At 35.5% G+C, this 26,370-nt stretch overlaps 1 protein-coding gene across 1 annotated transcript; it reads left to right on the top strand.

Moving 5' to 3' along the window:
- The first annotated feature begins 19 nt into the window (after nt 1-19).
- On the top strand, nt 20-25,586 carry LOC136797549 (disco-interacting protein 2 homolog C-like). Its single transcript, XM_067054132.1, has 29 exons — nt 20-426; nt 6,232-6,297; nt 10,749-10,961; nt 11,236-11,433; nt 11,793-12,136; nt 12,394-12,451; nt 12,769-12,842; nt 13,236-13,359; nt 13,835-13,929; nt 14,268-14,378; nt 14,685-15,021; nt 15,400-15,464; nt 15,831-15,924; nt 16,283-16,402; nt 17,006-17,120; nt 17,308-17,447; nt 17,777-17,913; nt 18,512-18,586; nt 18,942-19,386; nt 19,615-20,300; nt 20,782-20,912; nt 21,143-21,234; nt 21,537-21,613; nt 21,911-22,081; nt 22,327-22,446; nt 22,848-22,922; nt 23,929-24,112; nt 24,502-24,625; nt 25,211-25,586. Exons 1-29 carry the CDS (start codon nt 345-347, stop codon nt 25,461-25,463), a joined length of 4,806 nt encoding a protein of 1,601 aa, XP_066910233.1. The 5' UTR covers nt 20-344; the 3' UTR covers nt 25,464-25,586.
- The last annotated feature ends 784 nt before the right edge of the window (nt 25,587-26,370 follow it).

Genomic DNA, 26,370 nt, shown 5'->3' with positions numbered 1-26,370 from the left:
AAAAGCTGGGAAGCCCGACGAAAACATTGGCCTCTTGAAGCAGTTGGAGGAGTAGAGAAATCTTGTAAACTTTGCTAATTGGTTGTTTCAGACGCCTGTGATTACAAATAAATTTTTCAATAGATTGTGGGGATTCAAACTTCAAATTAACTTTCAATTATATCCATTTTGATGAACTTTAATTTCAGTGTCTTTAGAATGAAAATTGATGACAAAATAGATTCATATCAAAAGAATTTAGATCTCTAATTTCCTGGCTGATCACAGTATTCACAGAGGATTTGACAAACCTTTGTGTGTATTATAATGCTTAGTTTAATGCAGTTATTTTGTTTGAAGAAGAGATGGTAGAGCCCAGTGGTATGATAAATCTTCCTGAGGAAGTATGGGACAAATTGAGGGAGCTTCAATTAGAACTTGATGAAGGTAATAATTTTCATTTTCTTTTTGTTTGAAAACTTTCTGTTGAAAACCTTTTGGTATAAATATTTGACAAAGGGTATGTTTTATGTTTTGTCAGATAGTCCCAATTTAGAGCAGTTGGCGGTATATTTGATGTGAGACAGTTTTTACTTTTGGCGTATTGGTGGCGGTGTATTTAAGGAGCAAAAATATAAAGTAAGATATTGACGTAACCAGCCAGTATGGATTTCGTGTAACTAGCTAACACCAAAGATCTTCGGCGTACAACTAAAACGTTTTTGGCGCATTGGCGTAAGGGCAGTTAGTCACACTATAGCTTCCCGCCAAAATGCATATCAAAGATGAATGCTGTGCAAAAGCGCTAAATCGTTTACTTGACTCACAAGCAAAAAAATGCGCCGCAAAACTTCTAAAGCTAAAGGGATTCATGAAAAAATGACCCGGCGCTTTTTAATGAAATTAACATTTTCAAAAACTATGAGAAATTGCCTAAAATTTGAGCCATAGACGAAAAAATTTGAGCCAAGCCAACCTTCAAAACTAATTTGAAGATCAACTTCCCAAGAAAAAGATAAGATCTACGGGGAGGCGGAACCCACCTAGATCCGCGCACCACCGGATAGGCTGTTTCCCGGAAATTTTACTTTCGCGTATAAACAAGGCCTTAAAAATCGAAGCACTGTCTCGGGAATTGAATGACAAATTTTGGTTGGTTGATTTTGGCTGCTGCACGTTTTATTTTGTTTCAAACTTTCAAGTTTTAATTTTAATTGTCTTGCAAACTTGATTCAGGTAACTCTCATCCTTGTTGTGCAAATGATGCTGGTCAAAAATAGTGTGACATTTTTATTTCTCAAAAAAAACACCAAATTTAGAATTTTGCTAATATCTTTCTCAAAACTTGATATCCTGAAGTAAGATTTCAGGAGGTGATAGAGCTAATGAAGACAAAGCCATAGATATAAGTATTTCCCTTATTCGAGCCAGTTTGAGGTTGACAGGCCAAAAACGACTAGTTCAAGGAAATGTCATCCTCAGAAAAGGGAACTAAAAAGGAAATGTAAAAATTGGTGAGAATAGCTCCCTGGATAGTTATACAGGACAAAAAGTGTTAAAAGAACCAAGATTTCCTGTTATATTACCTAATTTGAGGTTGACAAAATCGATGTTATTAAAATGCACTGTAAACCTCAAAATTTAGACTTAGAACATTACAATATGTTTTAAGCAAGGCAAAAATGCTAAGCAAAGACAGATTTTCAAACAAAACCCATTAAATGAGCTGTTTTTGAGGTTGACAAGCCGGAAAAGTCTGTATTGAGTCAAAATTGGACAGAAAAGGCTTTTTGGGGTGTAAACCTCAAAAAACTCTTCAATAACCATTCGAATCCAATTCCATAGTCTATCTGTCTTAAAAACAAATAGAATTGAGGTTTACAAATGATTTTAAAAGAGCTTCTGGTTGTTTCCATCAAAAGGCACTTTACCTTGCATTGAAATAAAAGTTGCTGTCAACCTCAAAACTTGCTCAAATAACAGACATTTTCTTGGAAAAAGATTTTTAGATGGTCAATAATGATATTTTGTAAGCCAAAGTCATCATATTGATCTATCTTTGTCAAAATTATGCACAAAACTAATGTCAACCTCATTTTTGGATCCATTTAATAAATGTCAACCTCAAATAACACCCGTCATAGCAATTTTCAACCCTTTGAGATAATTTCAGAGCTATAACATATCCAAAATCTAAATCAAAAGTCAACTTACAGGGAGTCAAAGAACCCTAACAGTGTCAACCTCAGGCCATGTTACCCTCAACTTTTGCTCCTACTTCAAAAAAGCATATCTCGAGTTAGGGTAAACCTCATAAAAAGATACTTATATGTCTAGAAAGCAAAATTATTCAGCCTAACCATACTAAAGTTTCAGTTGTCAACCTCGAACTTAGCACATTTTATGGGGCAAAATGTAAACCTCGACAAAAATGTCACAAATACCCCCTCTATTTTTGACCAGCATCAAATACATCCTGTAGATGACTGATAAAATTTAGTTTTTGACTTTCTCTGGTGCACAACAAGATTCATATTGTAGAATTTTACGTGGGAGGACTATGTTCCTCAGGTGGTTAATTTTCAAGTGCCTTCAGAGGTTATCGTATATAGGTAAGAAAATTATGACCAGCTGTTATTAGGTTAGATGAAGGTGATTTTTTATGAAAGTTGAGATTTTTGGTGTGTTTCTATTTCAAGAAATTACACATGATTTTTACTTTTTCTATTTCTAAAAAAGTTATTGACCAAGCAATCAATGAAAGAAAACAATAAGAATAAGAGATCAAAAATAAAAATCATAAGTGGGAAAACAATGATTGTTCGCCAATCTTGGGGATTTGCCAAACTCAAAATTAAGTTAGGATTTCCCGGATTGGCAAACATGAAGAAATAGAAGAAAATTAAAAATTCACCCCCTGGAAAATACTGATATTGTTTTTTGTTCCATTACAAACACTCGTGAAAGCTGGTGAAAGCGCCAAATATTTTGTTGTCCAATCAACACAATATGGACATGTTTTTTAATTGTTTCGTTTTCAGGGGTCTTGGGAAATCATCATTCATTTCTAACATAATGAATGAACTGAAATTATGCCCTGATGATGGTTGCGTGGAAAAGATGAACTTTAAAGATTTAAAGGAATTTTTTCTAAAGCTTAAATATTTCATGACTTATGCTTCAACAAAGTGCGGTCCAAAAATGAGCCAATACTTAGCATTTTAGTGGGAGCAAATACTTAGCATTTGGATTTAGAGGCTTATATCTCTCTCAATTTTTCTGCTATGACTCTAATACTTTGCACATGCCTTTTTATACCTTATAAGATCAATATACAAACATAAGCAATCACTAAAAATGGTTGTATGGTCCCATTATGAGCATGTTTTTAGCAGTAGATGTGGCTTTTTTTTAATCAACACAGCACAGTTAAGATAAACACAAAAGAAGTATGATATTGATATTATGTATACTTGAGGCATTCAAAAAGATAGAAAAAACAAATTTGGCCGATATAAAGCATTCTAGGGTCCTTTTACGAGCAAAAATTTAGCATAGAGTGGACTTAGAGTTCTTGAAGGCCATGTTTTTATGCTAAAATTTGATTACCCGAAGGTTATTGTTATTTCATAGCTCATTTAGGCGCTATTTGATGCTTGGATCATTCATGAAGCTTAAAAAGTCTTTTCTGTGATCTTTATCATTGTTAAATGGACCAAAAACGAGCAGTATTTTAGCATGTTAACGGAAAATGAAGTTAAATATTTGCTCGATTCTGGACCCTGAAAAGGTTTTGAACATCAAATAAGTTATCATTACTGTTTGATACACAATTGAAAGAACTTCATGAGGTTATATTATGTTCCTAGGTCTCAAAATGAGCTGAATTTAGCAAAAATTAGACTAGGTGTAAAGTTAATTTCAGTAAGAGAAGCAGAATAAATTGCAGTATTTCCAGTGGAAAATGCTAAATTTAGCTCCAAACGGGCCCTTTAACAGCTCAAATGTTTTATTGGTGTTAATAACTTGATTATTAAACTACTTCAAAGGAAGTTATGAAGGTTTTACACCCACTCCAGCCTTTTAATTAGGTGTTTAGAAACATACTAGTAATTCTGCTGCAGTATTTTCAGTGGAAAAATGCTAAATCTAGCTCCAAACGGGCCTTTTAATAGCTCAATTGTTATATTGGTGTTAATAACTTGACTATTCAACTATTTTAAAAGAAGCTATGGAAGTCTTATACCCTATCAAGCCTTTTACTTTGGTGTTTTGGCACTTATTGTCAATGGGAAAATAGGTGCTAAAAAAGTGCTCTAAAAAGGGCCCCACGATAGGAAAATGTGGGCCTTTTAACAATAGGCTGCTTTAATTACCATCCCTCTATGAGAATCATTGGTCAGATAGACAACTTCCTGGGTTTTTAGCTCTGATTTAGATCATTTTCCGAAACACATGCAAATGCTAAAATTTGCTCCTAACCGGCCCCTACAACAGCTAGAATTTTGGGAAAAGAACTTTTTGGGGTCCTATCATCACTACTAACATCCTGTGAAAATTTCAGACCTCCAAGTTATCCCAATCAAAATTTAGCTTTTTTGAAAATGCCAAAAACGAAACAATTAAAAAACATGTCCATATCAATTGTTTTATTTTGCCAAATCAAAAAATTGCCATGCGATTGTTTAAAAAAAGAAGTATCCAATCAAATGAAAGAAAAGCCCTTTCATCCAATCAGAAAGGATTCTTTGAGAAAACACACTCACATCAAATTTCCACTTTAGTTTGAGAACCTAAAGATAAGAAAAATTCAGCCCTTAAAATCAACGAGTAGTGTAGCACAGTTCTTATTTTAATTGATTAGTAACTGCTGTATTGAGATTGTTAAAACTTTATATTTAGAAGGTCTGAAATTCAATCTGGCATAGAGTATATTTCGTTTCAAATTTTAACTCTAATAAGTACTGTATTGTGTATAAAGAATATTTTTCCTGCACTGAACTACAATAATCAGATGAAATCAATGCCTCTCTGACGTCAGGCCTTTGTCCCTCTTGAAATTTGTAAGTTATAGTTAAAAGAAAGAAAATTCTGAAGAATCAGTAGAAAAAATGTCCTTTTTGTTTGTGGCAGATGCTGACCTACCTTTTTAGAATTCAGCCAGCATTTTAAAGAATATTTGGAAGGACTAAACTGCAATTATATTAAAGGCCTTTGTCACCAATTGTACAGACCTTGCAAAACTGGGAATGACTCCCAACCCCTACCATCCCTCTGGGATCCCATGTTTTAATAAATCTTGCTTATCGTCGCATCAAAATAAGAAAGCCTTAAGTCCATTTTTTCAAAAATTGAGTTATGACCATACCGATGCTTTACACCCCATTTTTTATCGAATTTTTGGCTTAAATCCATCAAAAACCAACCTAAAGTGGCCTAATTTTAAGTTTTTTGAAAAATAAGAATTTTTATTTTTGAAATTTTCTCAAGTTAAGAAAGTCTTAAGTCCATTGTCATTTTAGTTGGACTTTAGGACCTTTTAGATTAAGGTTTTAGTTAAACAGTTCAAAAAAGTTAAGAAAGTTTAAAGCAAGAAAGTCTTAAGTCCATTTTGGAGTTAAGACACTTTTTCACTGGAAATTTTTCAAATTTTCAGTTTTAATCAAGGAAATTTACATAGAAAAAAAGGTTTAAGTCCATTCTCGAAAAACATGCTATGAAGAAGCATTCATATCTCCGCAATGGTATAAGTGACAATGTTGATACTTTAGAACTTGAAAGATCTTTCTTCATTTATATTCATATCAAAAAAGCAGCTAGCTAGCCCAACATGGTCAAAAATGGCAGCCATTTCAAACCTTTAAACTTGATTTTCTCAAAACTACAAAAATGGACTTAAGGCTTTCTTATTTTGATGCGACGTTATCTTTTAATTCAGGCTAGTCGCCACCCTTTGCAGCTTTTTTTGAAATGTTAGCATCTAGCAATGGCAAATCATTTTGATGCAAATGTTATTTGAACATTCGCAAGAATCTTGACAGAAATTCTTTTGTTTGATTATGAATATGAATTAATTTTGTTTCTTCTGTTAATAAATTGATGTTTGTGAGTGTAATTTCTAGTTTGATTCCTGTTGAAGATTCACATTCTGGTTTTCATGTAACTTTGTTCTTCTTAATAATCCCAAATTGTTAGATGTTTTGACAACTTTAATATTAAAAGTAATAACATAAGGCAAACATTTTTTTTCAGGAGACATCACTCAAAAAGGCTACGATAAGAAAAGAGCAAGGCTGCTATCCCAGTACATACAAAAAGGTAATTTTTTTCAAACTAACAATGTGTTTATTTAGATTATTCTGTTGATATTATTATTCCATCAAAGATGAAAATTTATTATTTTATTAAAGAGAAAAATGTCCTTTTAAGTTTATACTGTCCCAATAAGCCTTTAACTTTCAGAAATCTACCCAACTGGCACACAATGCCGCTTTTTAACGTTCATCTAAAGGTAAATGGACTTTATGAACACTAGATAAATGTTAAAACAATATTATGTGCCAGCTGGGTAAGCATGGTGATCCTAAGAATACACACTTCTTTATAAGTTAAACATAAAAAAGCCATGTGATGTGTAACCAAATCAAAATAAAACATAAAACATTTTTTGTAACGATATTTCAACCTCTTACGAGTCTTTTTCAAGTTACTGCATACAGATTTTGATCTTACATTTTATTGAAAATATATGCTACAAACTTAAAAGGTAATAAATATATTTGACCAAGAATTCTCGTGCCTAGGGAATAAATAGGTCAAACAAATCATTAGAAACTAACTTTTTTATAAGAATATACTTTATAAGAATATTCATAATGAAATTGACAAAAAAATAAGAATACGCTATAAGAGTATCACCATCATGAAATTTCAACAAAACCTAAGAAGGCCATTTTAGAGCATTTTTAACTGTAAATTGCCGACCCCCCTGGTAAGGCTCAATAATTTCACAAAGATGTCTTTCTATGCTTCAGGTGTGTATTACATGCTAAATTTAGGTTGACATTCTATTCTAACCTTAGAATACGTGTGGTTGTTTTATGATAAATTTCCCCAAACGATTAAGAATATCCATGATGAAGTGAAAAAACGCATTTGTTATAAAAGTGTGTAAACCATCAGGAAGATGTGTTATTGGTATTGGTATTATATACGTAACTAAAAATGCTCTTATGTTAATTATTTTTGTAGAGAGTGTGTATCTTCTCCTCGTAGAGTGCTCAATAAGTAAATAGCAGTACTATAATAAAGAGTTGACTCAATATCTTTGTTTCAAACTCAGAGTTTCATGGTGCACAGGCACCAATCTTCAGTGAAATGAAATAACGTTAGAAAATAAAATACAATATGTTGTCTTCAAAAAATGTTTTTGATGTCAAGTTTGAACGTCATCAGGTGGTTCAAAGATATCAAGCTGAAATTTTCGTCTGTGTCTACATTTGGCAATAATTTCTTATCTCTTATTCAGTAAGTTCTTGTCAGGATAGTTCGCAATCTCAAATTTCTCGGCAAGACACAAATTGCATCGTTTGGTATCTGGAGTAAATGCTTTGGATTTGCGAATGGTTTGCCAGGATACGGTTGGTTGGCTGTTTAGGTCTTTGATATGTCATACTTCAGCGGATAAAGCTGTGTTGTTGCGGTATCTTTCTAGGTTTAAGTTTGATTTGTGGCTGGTGAATCTTTTTGGACCTACCCCGGTGGGGTAGAGGTCCTATAAATTAACCGATGTCCGTTCGTTCGTTCGTCCGTTCGTCCGTCTGTTACCAGCTTTTCTCAGGATTGGCTCATTAGTTTTTTCTGATTTTTGGCACAATGATGCAAAATGGCAATGCCCAAAATGTGACGGAGCCCGATTTTGGAAAAAAAATTTTCTCCGGCCGAAAATGCCGGAAATATGCCGGAAAAACTGGTTTTTTGACATTTTCTCGATATTTTATCATTAGTTTTTTCTGATTTTTTGCTCAAAGATGCGTATTAACAATGTTCAAAACATGGCCGAGTCCGATTTTTGAGAAAAAATGTTTTCCGGCTTAAAATGCCGGAAATATGCCGGAAATGCCGGAAATCGCCGTTTCAGATGCCGTTTTTGCAGATTTTCATTGGCCTTTTTCCTTATAATTGATTGTTTTTTCATTCAAAAACATTATTAATAGCAATGCCCACCATCAAGCATGTTTTAATTTTCAATAAAATTGATTTTTGAAGCCGGAACTATTTAAAAATCGCCGGAACAACCTATTTTCGCCGGAAATACAGTATTTCTTGAATTTCTCGAGCTGTACTTTATATTTTTTATGAAATTTTGCACATTCATGCAAAATGACAATACCTAAAATGTGACGGAGCCCGATTTTCGAAAAACATTTTTTCCGGCCGAAAATGCCGGAAATATGCTGGAAAAATCGTTTTTTGGCAATTTCTCGAGATTTCATCATTACTTTTTTCTGATTTTTTGCACATAGATGCGTAATAGCAATGCCCAAAACATGACTGAGTTCGATTTTTGAGAATCATGTTTTTCCGGCTGAAAATGCCGGAAGTGTGCCGGAAATCGCCGTTTTTGCAGATTTGAATTGGGCTTTTCCCATATATTTCTTTGTTTTTTCACTTAAAAAAATTATTGATAACAATGACACCATCAAGCATGATTCAATTGTCAACAAAACTTTTGCAAATTTGCAACCGGAACTTTCTATTTCTTTTTTCCCTAAACCCCTCCCCCTCCATCAAATATCAATGATGAAATTTAATGCATTTTCGCTAACTGCTATATTTTCTTAATGATTGTTTTTCTCCTTATTGCTATTTAAGTTTCATCATCAGGTAGGTCCATTCAGCATATTGCTTGTTTAAACTTACTTTCACAAAGTCCAATGTATTTCCTCTCTCCGTAGTTTGGTAAATCGCTGGTGACTGTTTCTTCATAAACGATACTTTTTACCAGGCAGTTCTGCTGCATGAGACATAGCTGTCTCTGTGTACAATTACAGGTCTGGTTTTCGTTTGTGTTTTCGTTGGTGGACAAGACTTTTTTGTTATGCATGTTGATTATCGATTTCATATTTGGCATACAACTGTAGCTGACCTTTATACTGTTCTTGTTAAAGATCCTATTGAATTTGTGACCTCTGGGGAACTACTTATTGACAAGATTCAGGAATTGTCAACCGATATCTGTTGCAACTTTGTTATTGAACGGTGGATTGAACCATAATGATGTTTCTTTTTCTGTTTTTACGTCAACGATTGTTGTTTTGTTTAGGTGTGTACTCGAATTTATGGTTGTGCCCGGATTGTTTCAGGGCATCTTCGTAATACGGGACTGTTACATTGAATATATCTTTGTTTGAAGATAAATTTGACAGCCTGTTCTGGATAGACAGTGGAATCTTTTTGAGGATGACACTGGTGGATGATTCTAGTGTATATGTACGTAACTCAGCTTGTTGTTTGGTTTGTGGTACGGTCGGTAGCAGCGGCTGTTCAAATCAAGCGTTACATCCAGATAGTCTATGGTTTTCATGTTGCATTGGATGACTATTTCGAGGTCATATTTTTGAAATACTTTTTGGAAGTCTTTCTTGATTTTCTCGCCTTGCTGCCCGTTTTTGTTATTTTGTACACCCAGTCCATCGTCACGGTAAAGTCAGATGTGACTCCTCTTGTATCTTACTGGTAGGCTGGCTAGGTAGCAAGGCGAGAAAATCATACATGGCTGGAACCCCCCCTGGCCGTAGGGGGGGGCTAAAAGGTCGAGCAGCAATTGGTACCTGATTTTTTACTGTGGCTAGGGGGGACTAACCATGTTAGGGGTCACCTAATTTTTCAGATGGACCTGGGGGCTAGATTCTATATTTGGTGATTGAATTATAAGCAGCCTACCAGACCATAGGTTGGCACTTTTTCATCTTATATTTTAATCTAAGCAATGCTCAAAAACTGACAATTTGGTATCTAATATATTATCTGCAGTGCCGTAGCAACTGGGGGGAGGGGGGGCTATGCCCCCAATAATTTTTTAAAAAATGGTTATTTTGCAAAATGCAAAGTTTTTCTTTTTTAATTTGTCATAATTGTCTTATAAGTGTATGTTTTGAGTGCATTTTCAAGCAATCTAGAGCTCAAATTTTCAAAATTTCCCCCCTCGGTCCAAACCATGGTTGGCCCTCGCGGTGTCACCAAACTTCAGCCCCCCTTAATATCAAAATGCTTCTTACGGCACTGATCTGTAAAAATTCTTTAATCGTGTTGCATTTACTTAGATAAAAAATCTGTCTGGCTAGGGATCTGCACCCTGACTTACAAAACCTTGATAATGTAGCTTGAACCTTCAGTAGTTAGCTTATCTCTTATTTCTTAGGGCATTTATTCTATTTAGCAATAAGCTAAACTAACTGTTGTATTAGTTTGATTGTTTGAAAAGGATTTTCGAAAAAATTTGACGTGTCATTGGCTTAGGGGTCACCTAAAATATTTGGCAACCAGGGGTTACCTAAATCTTAGGGGTCACCTGAATTCTTAGGGGGCACCTAAAACCTGCTGCCAAGCCATGCAAGATAGACTTCCAAAAAGTATTTCAAGAACTTACTGAATAAGAGATCAGAAATTATTGCCAAATGTAGACACAGACGAAAATTTCAGCTTGATATCTTTGAACCACCTGATGACCTGATCAACTCGTATATGTTAATTATTTAAATCTTTAGATGAGGAAGATCCTCCTGGTGACATAGCCAGCGCAGTTACAGCAAAAAATGGTGAAGTAAAAAAGTCTTCCAGTATCAGTTCTCCACGTCTGGCTAGAGTAAAACGAAATGAATCGAATAGCTCATATGAAGTTTCACCATACAGCTCAAGGAAGCCATCTAATGCTTCCTCTATTTCAAAGTTCAGTGATGCGGGACCACAAGTTCCACCAGGTAAATGAGATATTTTTTTACATCAGATAATCTATAAAAATGTTGATCTATTGTATCTCAAAATGCCGTCAAATTATGCAATAGAATTCACGCGATTGTGAAAAAAAATTTCTTATTTTGAAAAATACTTAAAATTATATTGATTAGATTATGTTTGGTCACTTCAGAATACCCCTTTAAACTGTATGAAAATAAAAACTGGTTCAAAAGAAATTATTTTTTCTTTTCGTGTTATGAAAGTAGTGTTTTAATTACTCCTTTATCTTTCCTTCAGCTATACGTCAAGAAGCCATAAATTTGGCAATTCAACGGCAAAAGGAACATGAGGAAGCTGGTATAGCCCTCCCTGCACCAACCAAACGGCAATCTTTTGTTACCAGGAAGAAAAATACAGATCCATCACATAATGATTCAGGATCAAATAGAAATTCAAGATCATATAATTCACAACAGCCTCCAACAAATTTTCATGGTGAGCTAATTTTGGTTTTAATTTAAGTACTTCAAATAACAGTCAAAAATGTCTCACCAATGTTTTTTAGGTTGAAACTTATGATTTTTGTTCAATTTCCAACCACTATTTCAAACTGTCATTTTTCGAATAAGCTGTCAGTAAAATTACAAATACAACAAATCGTTTGATAAGGTTTAGATGGAATTGTTTTTTGTGCTTGTTGAAAGAAAGTATTATTGTAAGTGAGATATCAAATTGAAACTTTTTCGAAAAAATAGATTTGACTTTATGGTCAAAAGGTTATCACCTAAAATTTGCCTTAAAAAACTTGTCTCGGAAAAGATCACAGGTTCATAGATTCCATGTTTTTGTTTTAGATACACCACCAAGTTCAATTGAAAGCTTGAATGTATCAAACACACAGAATACTCCATCAACTATCGTTTCACCATCAGTTGATGACTATTCAGATCACGAGTTGTCTTTACATGCTTATCCTTCAGAACCTCATATAACAGTCGTTGATGGACAAACTAGAATACAAGACTTACCACCTCCTCCAGATCTAACAAGTGACATTCTTTTACAAAATGAAATAAACTATCAAAAATTAAAAGCAAATGCTCAAGGGAAAGGCGTACGTCTTCAAGTTGAAGAAGATGAAGATGATAATCCAAGTAGAGTTTCAACTAAAATACAACAGTTGTTAAATACGCTAAAGGTAATGCATAAGAGAAATCAACAACAGACTCCAAAAGATTAGAATTGAGATCCTCAATCAGTTGAAATTCACCATGGAAATTTATCTACTGTACCTAATAATGTAGTATTTTTATCTAATCTATACATTTGATAATGTTTTTGAAATTCTGGAATAATATTTGATTTATTATACCTTCTGTTGATCAGTGGTATCCTGATCTAGATTCAATTGCTATACATCAAGAGTAATGTTATTTCGTCTCTATCTTTTCCCAGCGCCCAAAGAAGAAACCAATGGAACAGTTCTTCCAGGAATCAGATGATGGTGTTGAAGGTTTGTTAATTTTTGACTAAAGAGAGCACAATATACTCTGTAATAAAAAGCAGTTTGGAAAACAAATTATTTATGATATACTGCTAATCATCAATCGTCAAACAATTTCTACAACTTGTTTGTCCTATTTCAGGGATATTAGAAAAATTCATCTAAATGAGAAAGGCTGAATAATGTGCCATTGAACGAAACAAATAAAGTAAATAAAATGTCTTGAAACAGTCTTTGAAACAATAGTATAAAATTAAAAATAGCCACATCTGCTATGGTTTTTTGTTTCAACAACAATTCAATATATTTGAATTCTTCTTATCTAGTCACATCCCCAGATCCAACAGCTCCTGCTCCTGAAGGTGCCCAAAGTACACCCTCTGTTGGCGAACAACTTTTGGTAAATATCTTTTGTTTATTATTCACCATATTTGAAAATAGAACGATACTATATTGGGCCATTTCATTTCATATCCATACAGGGGGTGGTCGAACATTTCCAGAGGGTTAGCCAAGAAAAATTCCCAGGGGATCTTTCTTCATTTTTCCAAGGGGGTAAAAAAGTTATTCTAAAATTTCCATGGGGTAAAAGACTGATTTCAGTTTGTCCACCCTCACTTTAAGGTATGAAAAAATTCTTTCCAAGGGTACTGCAAATGCAAATGCAAATGTCGCTATTTTCCAGGGGGTATCGACACATTTTCAATATTTTTTTTTCTCTTGAAAAGGTTCGTCCACCCCCCCCCCTGTATTTTACTTGATTATTATTGAGTCAGCATTTTTCTACTCCTAGATTCCTGACGGGTTACCAAACTCTTTTTTGGATGCTGTTAGAAGATATGGTACCTCGTCAAATAAAGCTCCAGCAATATCAGTTGTTGATCATCATGGAAAAATTATTTATACATTACTATATGGTAAGCTTGATGATATTCATTCTTTGTGGATCGTATTTAAGTCATAATTCCTGCCTATGCATCATGTTATCTGTGTCTTGCATGCACAGAACCAGCAGTGTCTAGACAGCGCTGGTATTCCTACTTAAAAATGGAGGAATTCCTACTTCGTAAGGAGTCCAGTGGGGAGGGCTGATATCCCTGCCTTTGTTAAAAAATAGGTTATTAAAGGATGGATTGTTACAAACTAACTACTTGACTGTTACACAAAGTTGATCTTTTTACCGCTCAACCTTGCTCTACATAAAAAATCGGCCCACCTGTTATAATAAGTGTTCACAGTTCCTCTGCCAGTATGAAAAGAGACTTTTCTGCCCTTAAAAATTAGGAAAAGTCAGCGAAATATTGAAAATCTGGGTCATGTTGAGTAACTTTGCCTTGTCTACTGTATAATTGATAGACTATAATAAAGTTAGTCTTTGTTTATTTTATCCAGGCAAACTACTAAGTAGGAGCTATCGAATAGCATATGCATTATTGCACAAAGTAGGAAACCCTAGAGATGGCACTTCCATAATGGTAGAAGACAGGGTAAGTAAATAAAAACCTTATTTTTATCAAATATTATTATTGTAATAAAATGATAACTGTTCAGTAGCTTTCTCAGGGGTGTAGGAGAGCGCAAATTTATTGCGAAGTAACTATCTTTTAATGTTATGAATATATATAATTACTTTGTCATAAAAATCTGCTCTCCTACACAACTTTTCCGTCACCCCTGATTTTTAATAAAATTATGAAGCCCCCTTTAAAAGTTGAATGAAAAGCTAGTTGTCTAGTCTAGTTGAATTTGAAGACAATTCGAGAAATATGACTTCGTTTTTACAAACTCATTCATCAATTATTAAATTTTTATTTTCACACTACAGGTAGCGCTGATGTACAGCCCTGATGACATCGTTGGCTTTGCGTGTGCATTTTATGGATGTTTATTCGCTGGCGTTGTGCCAGTTCCTATCCACCCACCTGTCCAAAAAGATGTAAAAAGCTTTGTGATTTTTTTCACATTCAACATGAACTATATAAAAGTTTTCATTTACTATTATATCAATTATAAGAACTAAGCGATTCCTACATGTTACATTACTTTAGGTTTTAAACCTATTTTTCTAGGTATTGTGAAATTATTCTTTTTCACTGTATACAAAATCCCAAAGCTTATTTCACAAACTAAATTCTAAAAACTTGATTTTTAAGAGCCAGAACGACGTATTTAGTCTGGGCTAATTGAGTATTAATTGAACATGATAGCCCAATGTTGAAAATCTTCAATTATTTTTTTAAAGGATGCTGGTTTGCAACAAATTGGATTTCTCCTTGGCAGTTGTGGTGTGCACTGGATCTTAACTTCTGAATCATGTTATAAAAGTGTCCCTCGTGAAGAGGGTGGCTCTGGTATTGCCAATTTTAAAGGATGGCCTAAAGTGAATTGGTTCCTGACAGACAATTTGGGTAAACCTCAACGTGACTGGCATCCACCACACATGTCAAAAGACAAGAAGATGGCAGCATACATCGAACATACAGTAGATAAAGATGGCAGTGCTTTAGGCGTTGTTGTAACCAGGGATTCAATGTTCATGCATACAGTTGCTTTGACACAGGCATGTGGATACACAGAGGGTAAGAAATAATTGTTATTAATATTATTAGAAAGAAATTTACAAGTCGTATGGGGCACAGGGGGCCTTTAAACCAATCATAGATTATATATTTCTAGAGTCGTATTTCTTCGGGTGATTTTCCCACAAAGTTGAAATGATTGTTATGTTACAAAACAATTGTCTCTACGTGTAAATTGTAGGAACTCTCCAGCCAATTCAATTGCCGTTTATAAAATTTTGTAGTCTTGCCAGTATGAGAATTATCCAAATTGTTGTAACTTGGATGCAATGCTGTTAATAGTGTACATAAAAGGTTGATCTCTGTATGAAGTTTCCATTTCAACTCTACTTATAAGTCACTACCACCAATATGATTGATAAACATTCCTTTGTTTAGGTGAAGTGATGGTCAGTTTAGTAGATTTCAAGAAAGAAATTGGTCTTTGGCATTCTATATTTGCTGTGAGTATCACTCTATTATAAAAACACTTTTCTCGTTTGCTTTGCTTTTCTTGATTATAATAATATACTCTTTTCATGAACGAGATTACAAACTAATATACACCCAATCATATATTTTTAGGATCTTGCTAAGATAAATGCACCATTTAACAATTGTTCATCTTTGCAGTTTTTATTTTTATAGTTTTCTATTAGAAATAGTTGCCCTTGTCCAGTTTGACTACACTGTACTACTGCTTTACTTTACTATCTTAATAACATCATTTCTCTAGTACCCACCCCCCCCCCGTTTCAAAAAGTACAGATACAGAATTTATTCTAAATTATTTTACGATTTTTATAATTAATCTTCCCTTTTCTTAACAGAGTGTATTGAATGGTGTGCATGTTATTTTTGTTCCACCTGCTGTGCAAGCCACTACCTCCGCCATCTGGCTTCCACTTGTCACCAGACAAAAAGGTATGTATTTGTTTTATTCGTAGCCTGGTCTATATACGTCTGTACCATGACATATTCAAAAGCTTGTGCCTGAAGGGAGGTCAAGTTACAAAGGGATATAGATGAATACAAAAAGTCAGTGTTGGGGAAATATGAACAGCTGCAAAATTGGGGAAAACTTTTTGGTAAACTAATTTTTGAGTAAATCTGTAATCTCTCCCCTCCTTGAATGACCTTATATCATAGATGAGAGGAACATTTCTTATTAGGGAGGGTTTTTCAAAAGGGGTTTTAAACAATAGGTTGTGACCCTGGAATAAATTACGCCTTTTCTTTTTATCAAATACTTTAAACCTAACCTCAATTTGTACTTTTTTAGCAACGTGTTGTATTGTAAGTTCAAAGGATTTACATTTGAGTTTACACACTGGTCGTGATTTCAAAGATGTCAACTTGTCAACACTGAGGATGCTTATGTTGGCCGATCGAGCAAACCCATGTAAGTTTTTTAAAATAATATAAATGCTTATAACAAAGACCTATGGAAAAAAGTTAGATGGAAAATGGTGTTATCAAAATAGCCAAAAGTTAAAGTGATATATTTGAAGCGGAGCTGATTTAGCTGAAGCTGAAACCTTTCAAGGTTATGGTGGTTCGAATTACGTAGAGTCAACTGTATAGTTTGTTTTTCATTTGCCGTATTACTTCCAATAAATGTTCCTTTCTTTCAAACTCCCCCTTAAATAAACGCTCCTCCTTGGGAAAAACTTTCAAAAAAAAGCCCCCTTCGAATAGATGTTTACCCTCTAGGAGTGGCGTTTATCTGTAAGAAAGTATAATATGAAGAAAAACTTAGATATGATATTAATTGTATTCTTTTAGTATTTAAACTGATTTTGATTCATTTCTACATCTTTAAATTAACATATTTTTACCCAAACAAAAATCAAAAGTCAAAATGGAGTTCTCACTCACTTTAATAAAGTGACCTTGGTTCAAAATTATTTGATAAACGCCCTTTTCGAATAAACGCCACTCCTACAAATCTACAAATTTAATAAACACCCTTCGAAGTAATATTGTAACTCTTTTTCGCTTTTAGGGTCGCTGGCAGCATGCGATTCATTCGTAAATACATTCGAAGCGAAAGGCCTACGGAAAGAAGTGGTTTGCCCCTGTGCACACTCATGTTCTGGTCTAACTGTTGCTATTAGAAGGTAAAAATGTTATAGCTTCAAACTTTTGTATATGATCTGCACAATCAATTTTATGTCTAAATTGAATCCGATACACCCAATCTTATATCTTGCAAATGCATGTGACTGACTGATCATTAATAAAGAAAGAAGATTAGAAGATTTGCTATTTGCTTTATTAAAGACCTCGACTTTCATTATTTTATAGACCGGGTAACCCAGGATCGACAGCAACAGGTCGAGGTGTGTTATCTTTGACAGGATTAAGTTATGGTGTGGTACGAGTTGACAAAGAAGGCTCCTTGACTGCACTAACCTTACAAGATTGTGGCATGGTTATACCTGGGGGTAAGTCGAGCGTTTTTCGTCTGACATTGTGATCTTCTATCAATATTTCTAGGGAATAACAAGTTAAGCCGACTTTGACCTCCTCATATGTTGACTCTTTGCATCTTTGAAACCCAAGGAAAAAGTATTAAATTGGAATTGTCTTTGAGAAGCTTGATAAGGGACAATGAAGAAATGACTCTGCAGTGAAAAAAATGACGGTTGAAAAATGACGGTTGAAAAATGATATATTTTATTCCCCGGAAAAATTGATAAAGAACGAATCCATTTTTTATACAAAATCTTAAAATAATATTTTTCAAAACACACGTTTTTCTTTGTTTCCACAGCCAAAGTAGTGGTGGTTCGTTTGGAAGGTACTCCAGAGCTGTGTAAGATCGATGAAGTTGGTGAACTATGTATCAACGCTTACACGACCGGCATCTCTTTCTTTGGACTGGCTGGCAGGACGAATAACACATTCAAGGTAAAAGTTGAAATCGCTTTTACCTCCGTGGTTAACGACTTCACACTTACTCTCGGGTACTTAAAAGCCGTCCCCCCCCCCCCCCGCTTATTAATTTTTCGGAAATGTTTTTGAAAGCTCCTCTCTTTTGTCCTAATTCTGCTGTATTAGCCTCATTTTCAAAAATTTTCCACCCAGGACATTTTTTTCCACCCCCCCCCCCCGCTTATTCCAATCCCCTGGCTATTAGGTACCCGAGAGTAATCGGCTGCTACTTTTTTTATAAGACTCTGCATTGGGCCATTCCATTTTATATCCATACAGGGAGTGGACTCTGTACGAAGTGGACGACCATTACCAGGGGGGTCTCAAGGAGTATTTTTCAGAAAATACTCCAGAGAGTATATAGTTATTCTAAAATTTCCAGGGGGTTGAAGACTGTCACATTAAAGTATAATTTTTTTCCAAGGGTTTCTTTGCAAATTTCGCTATTTTCCAGGGGGTGTCCACAAATTTCCAAGAATTTTTTTGACCCCCTGTATGGATAACGGAACAGCCTGTTTCGAATTATTCTTAAGTTTACTTTACACCGTGACTTACCAGTATATTCTTTCTTCAGGCTCGACCCATAATTGAAGGCGTACCATCAAATGAAAATTATGTTCGAACGGGTTTGCTTGGCTTCCTAGGACCGGTAAGAAAGCTGTATTATAATTACAACATTATGGTAATCAAAAACAAATATTTTTAAGTGGCACAGAATACCGTGTTATTTTTTAAATTTGGAGACTGAGAACGAAAGACAGTAAATTCAAAGGGGATGGTTTGTTACACTGACGAGAATGAGTAAGGTTGTTTTAATGCGCTTTTAAATTTAGGGGGCGTTTAGGAAATTGAGCCTAATGTCCATGAATTGTGTTTAATCGTTTTAAATAGCTGTCAGATGTACCAATTGAGATTTTGCTGACTTTTATGCGATACATGATGATTATGATACGCAATCGAGTGAAAAAGCAATACCATTGAAATTATTATTTTTTTGTTTTCAGGGAGGGCTAGTATTTATCACTGGCACCACAGACGGCCTCATGAGCATCCAAGGCCGGAAACATAACGCCGAAGATATCAAAGCCACCGTACTAGCAGTTGATCCCGTAAAACACGTGCACCGTGGCCGCATCGCCGTTTTCTCCGTGTCCGTACTGCGTGAGGACCGTATCGTGATCGTAGTCGAGCAGAAGAGTAATTGCAGTGAAGAGAAAAGCTTCCAGTGGATGTCTCACGTCTTGCCTGCTATTGACACGGTGCACGGTGTTGGAGTCTATTGTCTGTGTCTCGTTGCTCCAAACGGTTTACCGAAAACGAGTGACGGACGAGTTTGTTCAAACGAGACCAAAGTCAGATATTTGGACGGCTCGTTGAATCTGGTGAATCTGTTGATGTGTCCACACACGACGGTCACTAATCTGCCGAAACCCAGGACGAAGCACCAAGGTATCTTAATTGTTTTCTTTACCCTGGATACTTTATATGAATTCGTTTCTCTTTATATTATCTTGCTTTTATTTGATTGAGCTTTTATTATAAAATCATTCAATTCATTTTAAAATGTAAATATTTTTTAGTCAATTTACTTGACAAATGTAGAGCGAATGTTGATCAAAAGACTCCTGACAACCCCTTGTCAAAATCCTGAAAGATATTTTTTCCTCTCTTACTCAGAACCTGGACCCAATGCAGCCATTGTTGGTGGTCTCCTCAAAGGACAACGTATGGCAGAAGCACAAGGGCGTGACGTGGATGGTGAAACAGCCGGCGGCGGCGGTGGTGGTAGTAGTGGAGATGTCAGTAGGAAGCACCAATACATTACTGAGATTCTCAAATGGCGAGCAGCCACTAATCCTGACCAACATTTATATACACTTCTGAACAATAAAAATCACGTTGCCGGCACACTCAACTCCTTACAACTACACAAGAAAGCTGAAAAATTCGCCCAAGTTGCTATCGAAGTTGGAAAACTACAATCTGGGGATCACGTCTCTCTTTTATACCCACCGGGGCTGGATCTTATCGCAGCCGTGTATGGATGTTTTTACGTCGGCTTAATCCCGGTACCCATTCGTCCTCCAAATCCTAACAACATGTTGACAACCTTACCAACCGTTAAAATGATCGTTCAAGTCAGTAAATCGGTTGCCGTAATAACAAATAGTCAACTGATCAAATTACTCAGAACCAAAGAAGCATTACATATTATCGACGCAAAAACTTGGCCGCCCATGTTGAATACAGATGATTTGCCAAGGCGGAAGGCGACCTTCAAGTATCGCACGCCCCCTACGCCCGAGTTGTTGGCTTACCTTGATTTTAGTGTATCGACAACTGGTATGCTTGCTGGTGTAAAGGTTAGGGTTATTATATCAAACATACATCGACTACTCCCATTGAATTTAAAACTCAAAAGAGGCCAGAATGGATTCTTTAGAATGTCAATTATTTCCCATCCAAGATCCTAAGCGCCAGATTTTTAAAAATGTTCTTCCTGGAAATAAAGAATCCACTGGATTCGATAAATCGTTCAAATGTTCGCTTCTAGCTACTTTGGGGCTTTATATTCAATGAATCATTCATTCACATAATGGGGGAAAGTAAAGCCCAGGCTAAAAGTTAACCTAAGGAACTTAACTGCACCAAATTTCAGACATCTTTACCTCTTTGAGGTATTCTTTTTTATTCGTAAGATCCTCGGCTGTCTTGCCTCAGTCAGTCAAAAAACTCTCTTTAGTTTCTCATACTTCTTCAAGTAATCTTTTTGGCTTTTGGGAAAAGGACTGAAAATTGTTAAACGTCTTTTTTATTCTGTTCTCTTCCTTCTTATTTTTGTAGATGTCACATTTAGCGGTCACCTCACTCTGTCGAGCACAAAAGCTGGCTGCTGAACTCTATCCATCAAGGGAAGTAGCGATCTGCATGGATCCTTATTGTGGTCTAGGCTTTGTCCTATGGTGTCTCAGCAGGTAGGTAACAGCCATACAATGTTGTTTCGACGTTCGTTTAGGGCGTTATCTGATATTTTGTTGGCGTATTCGCAGCCGCCCAACTTACCATCGGACCCGAATGGTAATCAATCAATCAAGTAAATGTCTGTGTTCTGTTTATTAGTTATTTATGTTCCGTTTGTTTATTTCTTGACCAAGATATAGATAATAGCTCTTACTTCGAAAAATTGTCCTTTGTACGTTTTTAGTGTCTACTCAGGCCACCACACCATTTTGATTCCACCTGTAGAGCTGGAAATTTCACCAAGTCTATGGTTGCAAGCTGTCAGCCAGTATCGAGGTAAGTGGAACGATTCCCTTCATAACATAAATACTAACACTCTCTAATTCGACTTTCTACTATTTGATACTCTCCATTATTCGATGATATTGAAAGTCGCAATCAATAAGAAACTTTCATAAACGACGCTCTGCCATTCGATACGCTTCCTAATTCGAAGAAATTCCAATCTCCTTAAAAATCGAAGTATTAGAGTATCAACGGTAAAGCCATTCTATCGGCCCATTCGCCTTTTGTCAATTCTGATCAATAAAATGAAAAAAATAAGTCTCTATCTACATTTACTTTCCTGTTAATTTCAGTTCGTGACACAGTATGTTCTTATCCTGTAATGGAATTGTGTACCAAACACTTATCAAGACACATCAACACGTTAAAGGTACATTGTATCTGACCGGATGCTCCACTTTGATAATAGCATCAATAATATTTATACCGTAGACCACCTTATTTAACATGACAAGTTATAATTTTGAGTAGTCTTTGGACTTGTTTCTTTAAAGGAAGATGTAAAATTAGGCGGAAATTAGATGTCACCATAGAACTCGTTCAGGAAATAAATGTTTTTTTTTTCTGTTGGTTTTCCGGGATTGAATCAAATATCCCTTGTGGTTCAAGGAGAAGGGAAATAAACAAAATTTAATTCGCCATTAATGATTCATTTTCTCTCTTATAGTTGAAGCAAGTGAATTTAGCATCTCTTCGAACGTGTGTTGTGATTGCTGAAGAACGCCCTCGAATCACCCTCATACAAACGTTCAACGCCCTATTCTGTTCGCTTGGTCTCTCACCCAAAGCTGTCAGCACATCGTTTGGCTCCAGAGTCAATATTGCTATCTGCATGCAGGTTTGTGTTTTAGCCACACTTTCGATCTGTTCGATCTGCCGTATTCGAACTAATTATGGCTTTAAAATCGACAGTTTTTAATAATGTCATTTTCATCGCCGAGGGTAGCCTTGACAACTGGCTTTGGTGTAATGAAATCTTTTCATTTACATATTTATAACACATCTTCCAGGAAAAATAAAGTTGATGTTTTCTATTTCTCTAAAATAATTTTGCTTAACACGCGTCCTTGCTTTTGTTTTCAGGAGGCGTCGCACCCTGAGCCGATCACAGTTTACATCGACACACGATCGCTCAGACACGATCGCATACAGCAAGTGGAACGTGGTGCACCAAGCAGCCTTTGCCTAATGGAGTCTGGAAGGGTAATATCCACACTGTTCATTGCGATTTAGAGAGTCGTCAACTCGTTGAAGGGACATAAAAGTACTGACAAATTTTGTAAACAAACCGTATGCAGCGGGATACAAAATCAAAACAAATGTCACATGTCAAAATAAAAAATAAAAAACAAATATGGCTGATTTTGATTGTTTCAATTGTTTTTCAAGTCTGTTTTGGACACGTGATTTTAATTGTTCTTTTTAATGACGCGTGGTTTGCGCAATGTTTACATTACTTTTATGTCCCTTTAACTGTGTCTTGCTTATCATTGTAAATGCTAAAGTATTTAATTGAACATTTTCATCTTATTTCAACTTTTTTTGGTCGATCAGACTCTACAGCAAATAAATATTCACTGATATTTCAAAATATCTTTTTCCAGATTTTACCAGGAGTTCGTGTTGTTATCGCCAACCCGGAAACCAGAGGACTCTGTATTGATTCACAACTTGGAGAGGTTTGAATTCTGCTTATTTTCCTTTATGCTAAATATGATATTGGTTTTATTTGCTCTCTTATTCCTCCAATTTTATTATGACACATAAGCTTTGGAAAATGAAGCATAGTTTGCAGAGGGGTATGAACCCCCCTAGGTTTATTTCATCCCCCCCTATATACCCATCCCCCCCTTTTGTAATGAAATCTTATCCCCCCCCCTTTTTTTTACAGAAAATCCGTTTCGAAGGAAACTCGCTTTCCCACCTACCAGCAAAATTATTAACAAGAAAGAGTATGAAGTATTATAGTCACGAGCCAACAATGACAGAATATAACTAGCGTTTTTCATTAATCTTGATCATTTTAAAATCTAATCTAAAATGTGTGTGTTCTGTTGAAAGTTCTTATTAATTTATAGTTTACTTTCGTACCAAAATTTCCAAACCCCCCCTTTTTTATTTGATCCCCCCTACATTCCCATCCCCCCTAGTTTTTTCGGCAGATCTCGGTACCCCCCTACAAAGGCCCTCCAGAAAGTTGGCATCCCCCCCTATTAAAAAGGGGGGGGTGCAAACTATGTGAAGACCAATCTCACAAAAGCTTTGAAACCACAACCTAGATTAAAAGGATTTCTTAGTAATGAGTGCATCGGCAATAGACATTTTAATTTCGTTTGGTTTTATTATTATGCCAAAATGACCCACCCCTTCTCACAGAACTGGTAGAATCTTTTTAGCCAGAGGGGATGAAAATAACGTACGGAAACTCGACGGAGATTGATATTCCCATATTTTTTTATGGCTGGGGATTTCAATTCTTTTGTTTTCAAGTCAGAAAATTCAGTGGGGATGGGAAAAATAGTAAATATTTTGCAGTGAGGATGTGTTTATTTGATTATTTTCAGTAGGGATGGAAATTGGAGGATGATTTTCCACTGGGGACGGGATTTGGCCAATTTTTCCACTGGGAAGAGCTCCCAGTGGGTCTGTGAGAATGGGGTGTAAAATGGTTCAATTTCTTTAAAGATTTGGGTAGCATCGCAACACAACGGTAGTGGATATTTCAACGTATCGGCCGGTGATCATCTCACTGAAGAACATTTCACAGCAATGCTGGCAACCACTGATAAAGAAGGCAACAAACTGCAATACGCTCGTACTGGATACCTTGGCTTCGTCAAACGCACGGAACTTACACAAACTGACGGAGGTTAGTTGATAATTCGATAGGGAAGATTTTGGTGTGCTTAGAAAAAATGTTGGTTTGCCGTCAGCCGACCGACTCTTTTCTCAACTTGCCTACCTAAAGATTTTTCGACAAAGAGAATTTTTTTCTTCAAAAATTACAAAATGTAGACAAAAAATTCCATGAATGAAAAAAAAAAAAAAAAAAATTTCTGACCGACCGACCGACCTCCAAAATCGAGGGTTAGTTGACGGCAAAGCAAGAGTTTTTTAAGTTCAGCCTCATTTTGTTCTTCATTTCTAAACAAATGTAGCGGTCAAAACATTGCAAAAGAAGGGTTTGACGCGAGTAGCGAGATTTTCTCTTTAGGATTTTTATCACGTTTTTATTCAAATACTTATTCTGTTTTCTAGCACCACACGATGCCCTCTTTATTGTGGGTGCATTAGACGAAGCCTTGTTATTACGTGGATTACGATACCATCCTATTGATATCGAGATGAGCGTCATTCGTGGTCACAAGAGCATCGTGGAATGGTAAGATTGATGTCAAACTATGTTTTCTTTTGTTATATCATAGTCCTTATAAAAAACACTGGTCTGGAAGCTTATTGTTTCAACCTTTTGTTAGCTTTTTCCTTTGTTATTATATTATCAAAGATGAAAGTCGATCACCTTACCAAGTACTCCTCTTGGGATTGGTTTAAGATTTAATCACATGAACAAAAAGTGAGCAAAACAAACTAATTCCTCAACGCAAGTTCAAATAAGAAACAATGGAAGGAAACAAAAGGCTTCCAGACAGACTATGGTTTGAATTGCAGATACGATAATGAAATAGTATCAGAGGTGTGGTGAACGTAACTGGTGTTTACTTGATATGTTTTGATAACAAAAACTATTTCAGGGAAGCGCAAAGCCTACCATAACATATCTTTTGTTCTTGGTCCATCTCTGAAATGTAGATCTGGAATGGATACAAGTCGATGTTTGCGCAATATTTGAAATGGAATTGCGAATTCTGTGTCCTAAGAACCTGGGCAAAGTACCTAGATTTTCGAGAAACAAATAACATTCAAAGATATATTTCTATAATAATTTCAAATTTTTTTACATTAATAGTGCTGTTTTCAACTGGACCAATTTATTGGTGGTCGTTGTTGAACTGAAAGGTGACGAGAGAGCAGCTTTAGACCTGGTTCCCATCGTCACAACCATCGTGCTAGAAGAGCACCAAGTGGTCGTGGGCGTAGTCGTCGTGGTGGACCCAAGTGTCATTCCACTCAACTCGCGTGGTGAAAAACAACGAATGCATTTGAGGGATAGCTTTTTGACTGATCAGCTAGATCCAATCTATGTTGCGTACAACATGTGATGAGACGGTATGAATGGAGACGGTGTGATGATAAATGTTGATTAGCATTTTAGCAAGGTGAATCTTTTGGTTGTTGTTTTGAACGAGAAGAGTTTAGAATGTCTGTTGTTCTTGTTGCTTTTTTTTGAAAAAGCGATTATCTAGAGGAAGGTTATTTTGATGATAGCATTGTAGATGATATTGATAACAACAACGATATATTTGATACATATTTTGTTGGACAGAAAAGAAACTACGCCATCTTGGTACGCAATTACTAGTAAAAAGCTGTCGTGAATAAAACTGTTAAACTGACACTATGCCGAAGCTTGCAGTCGAGTATTACTTGATCAATGGTTACTCGATTCAACCAAATAGGTTTCAACAATTTCAGAGGCTATTGAAATCATTGCCACATTTAGTCAAAAAAGCTTTGAATAGAAGTGTATTTATTTTATTATGGTAGGTAATTTTGGCCTATTAAATTCCAAAATCTTTTTTTCCTTATTTTTACTTCTGTTAATATAACTGCTTTGATTTTTTTTATCCTTGAAATTACAGATGACCGTCTGCCTGCATGAATATTTTCCTGCATTATATTTTACATAATTTCTGCCTTTCAGCCTGCGATATGGATAGTCTTAAAGTGCCTAATAAACAACTCTCCCAGCTAATTATTATTATTTTGGTTTTTGTCCTTTGAAGAACCACTCCCTCTTTCGCCCCGCTCCTTTTGTACTATTTCCGCAGATTTTGGGTATATCCAGGACTAATAGACCCTTTTCACTTGGTCTTCTCTTGTTTCAATTCTTATTTTATTGATAAGGTATTGTTGATAAGATAATATTATGCAGCTTTTTATTTTTATTAGTAGCAACGGCTAGCGACAGATCCTAAAATTCCATACTTTCATTCGTCGATTCTTCTT

This window comes from Clytia hemisphaerica, unplaced genomic scaffold, assembly GCF_902728285.1.
Source record: "Clytia hemisphaerica strain Z4C2 unplaced genomic scaffold, Clytia hemisphaerica genome assembly, whole genome shotgun sequence".
Classification (NCBI taxonomy): Eukaryota; Metazoa; Cnidaria; class Hydrozoa; order Leptothecata; family Clytiidae; genus Clytia; species Clytia hemisphaerica.
The sequence above is the reverse complement of the archived record's forward strand: the minus strand, read 5'-3'. Positions and strand labels throughout refer to the sequence as shown.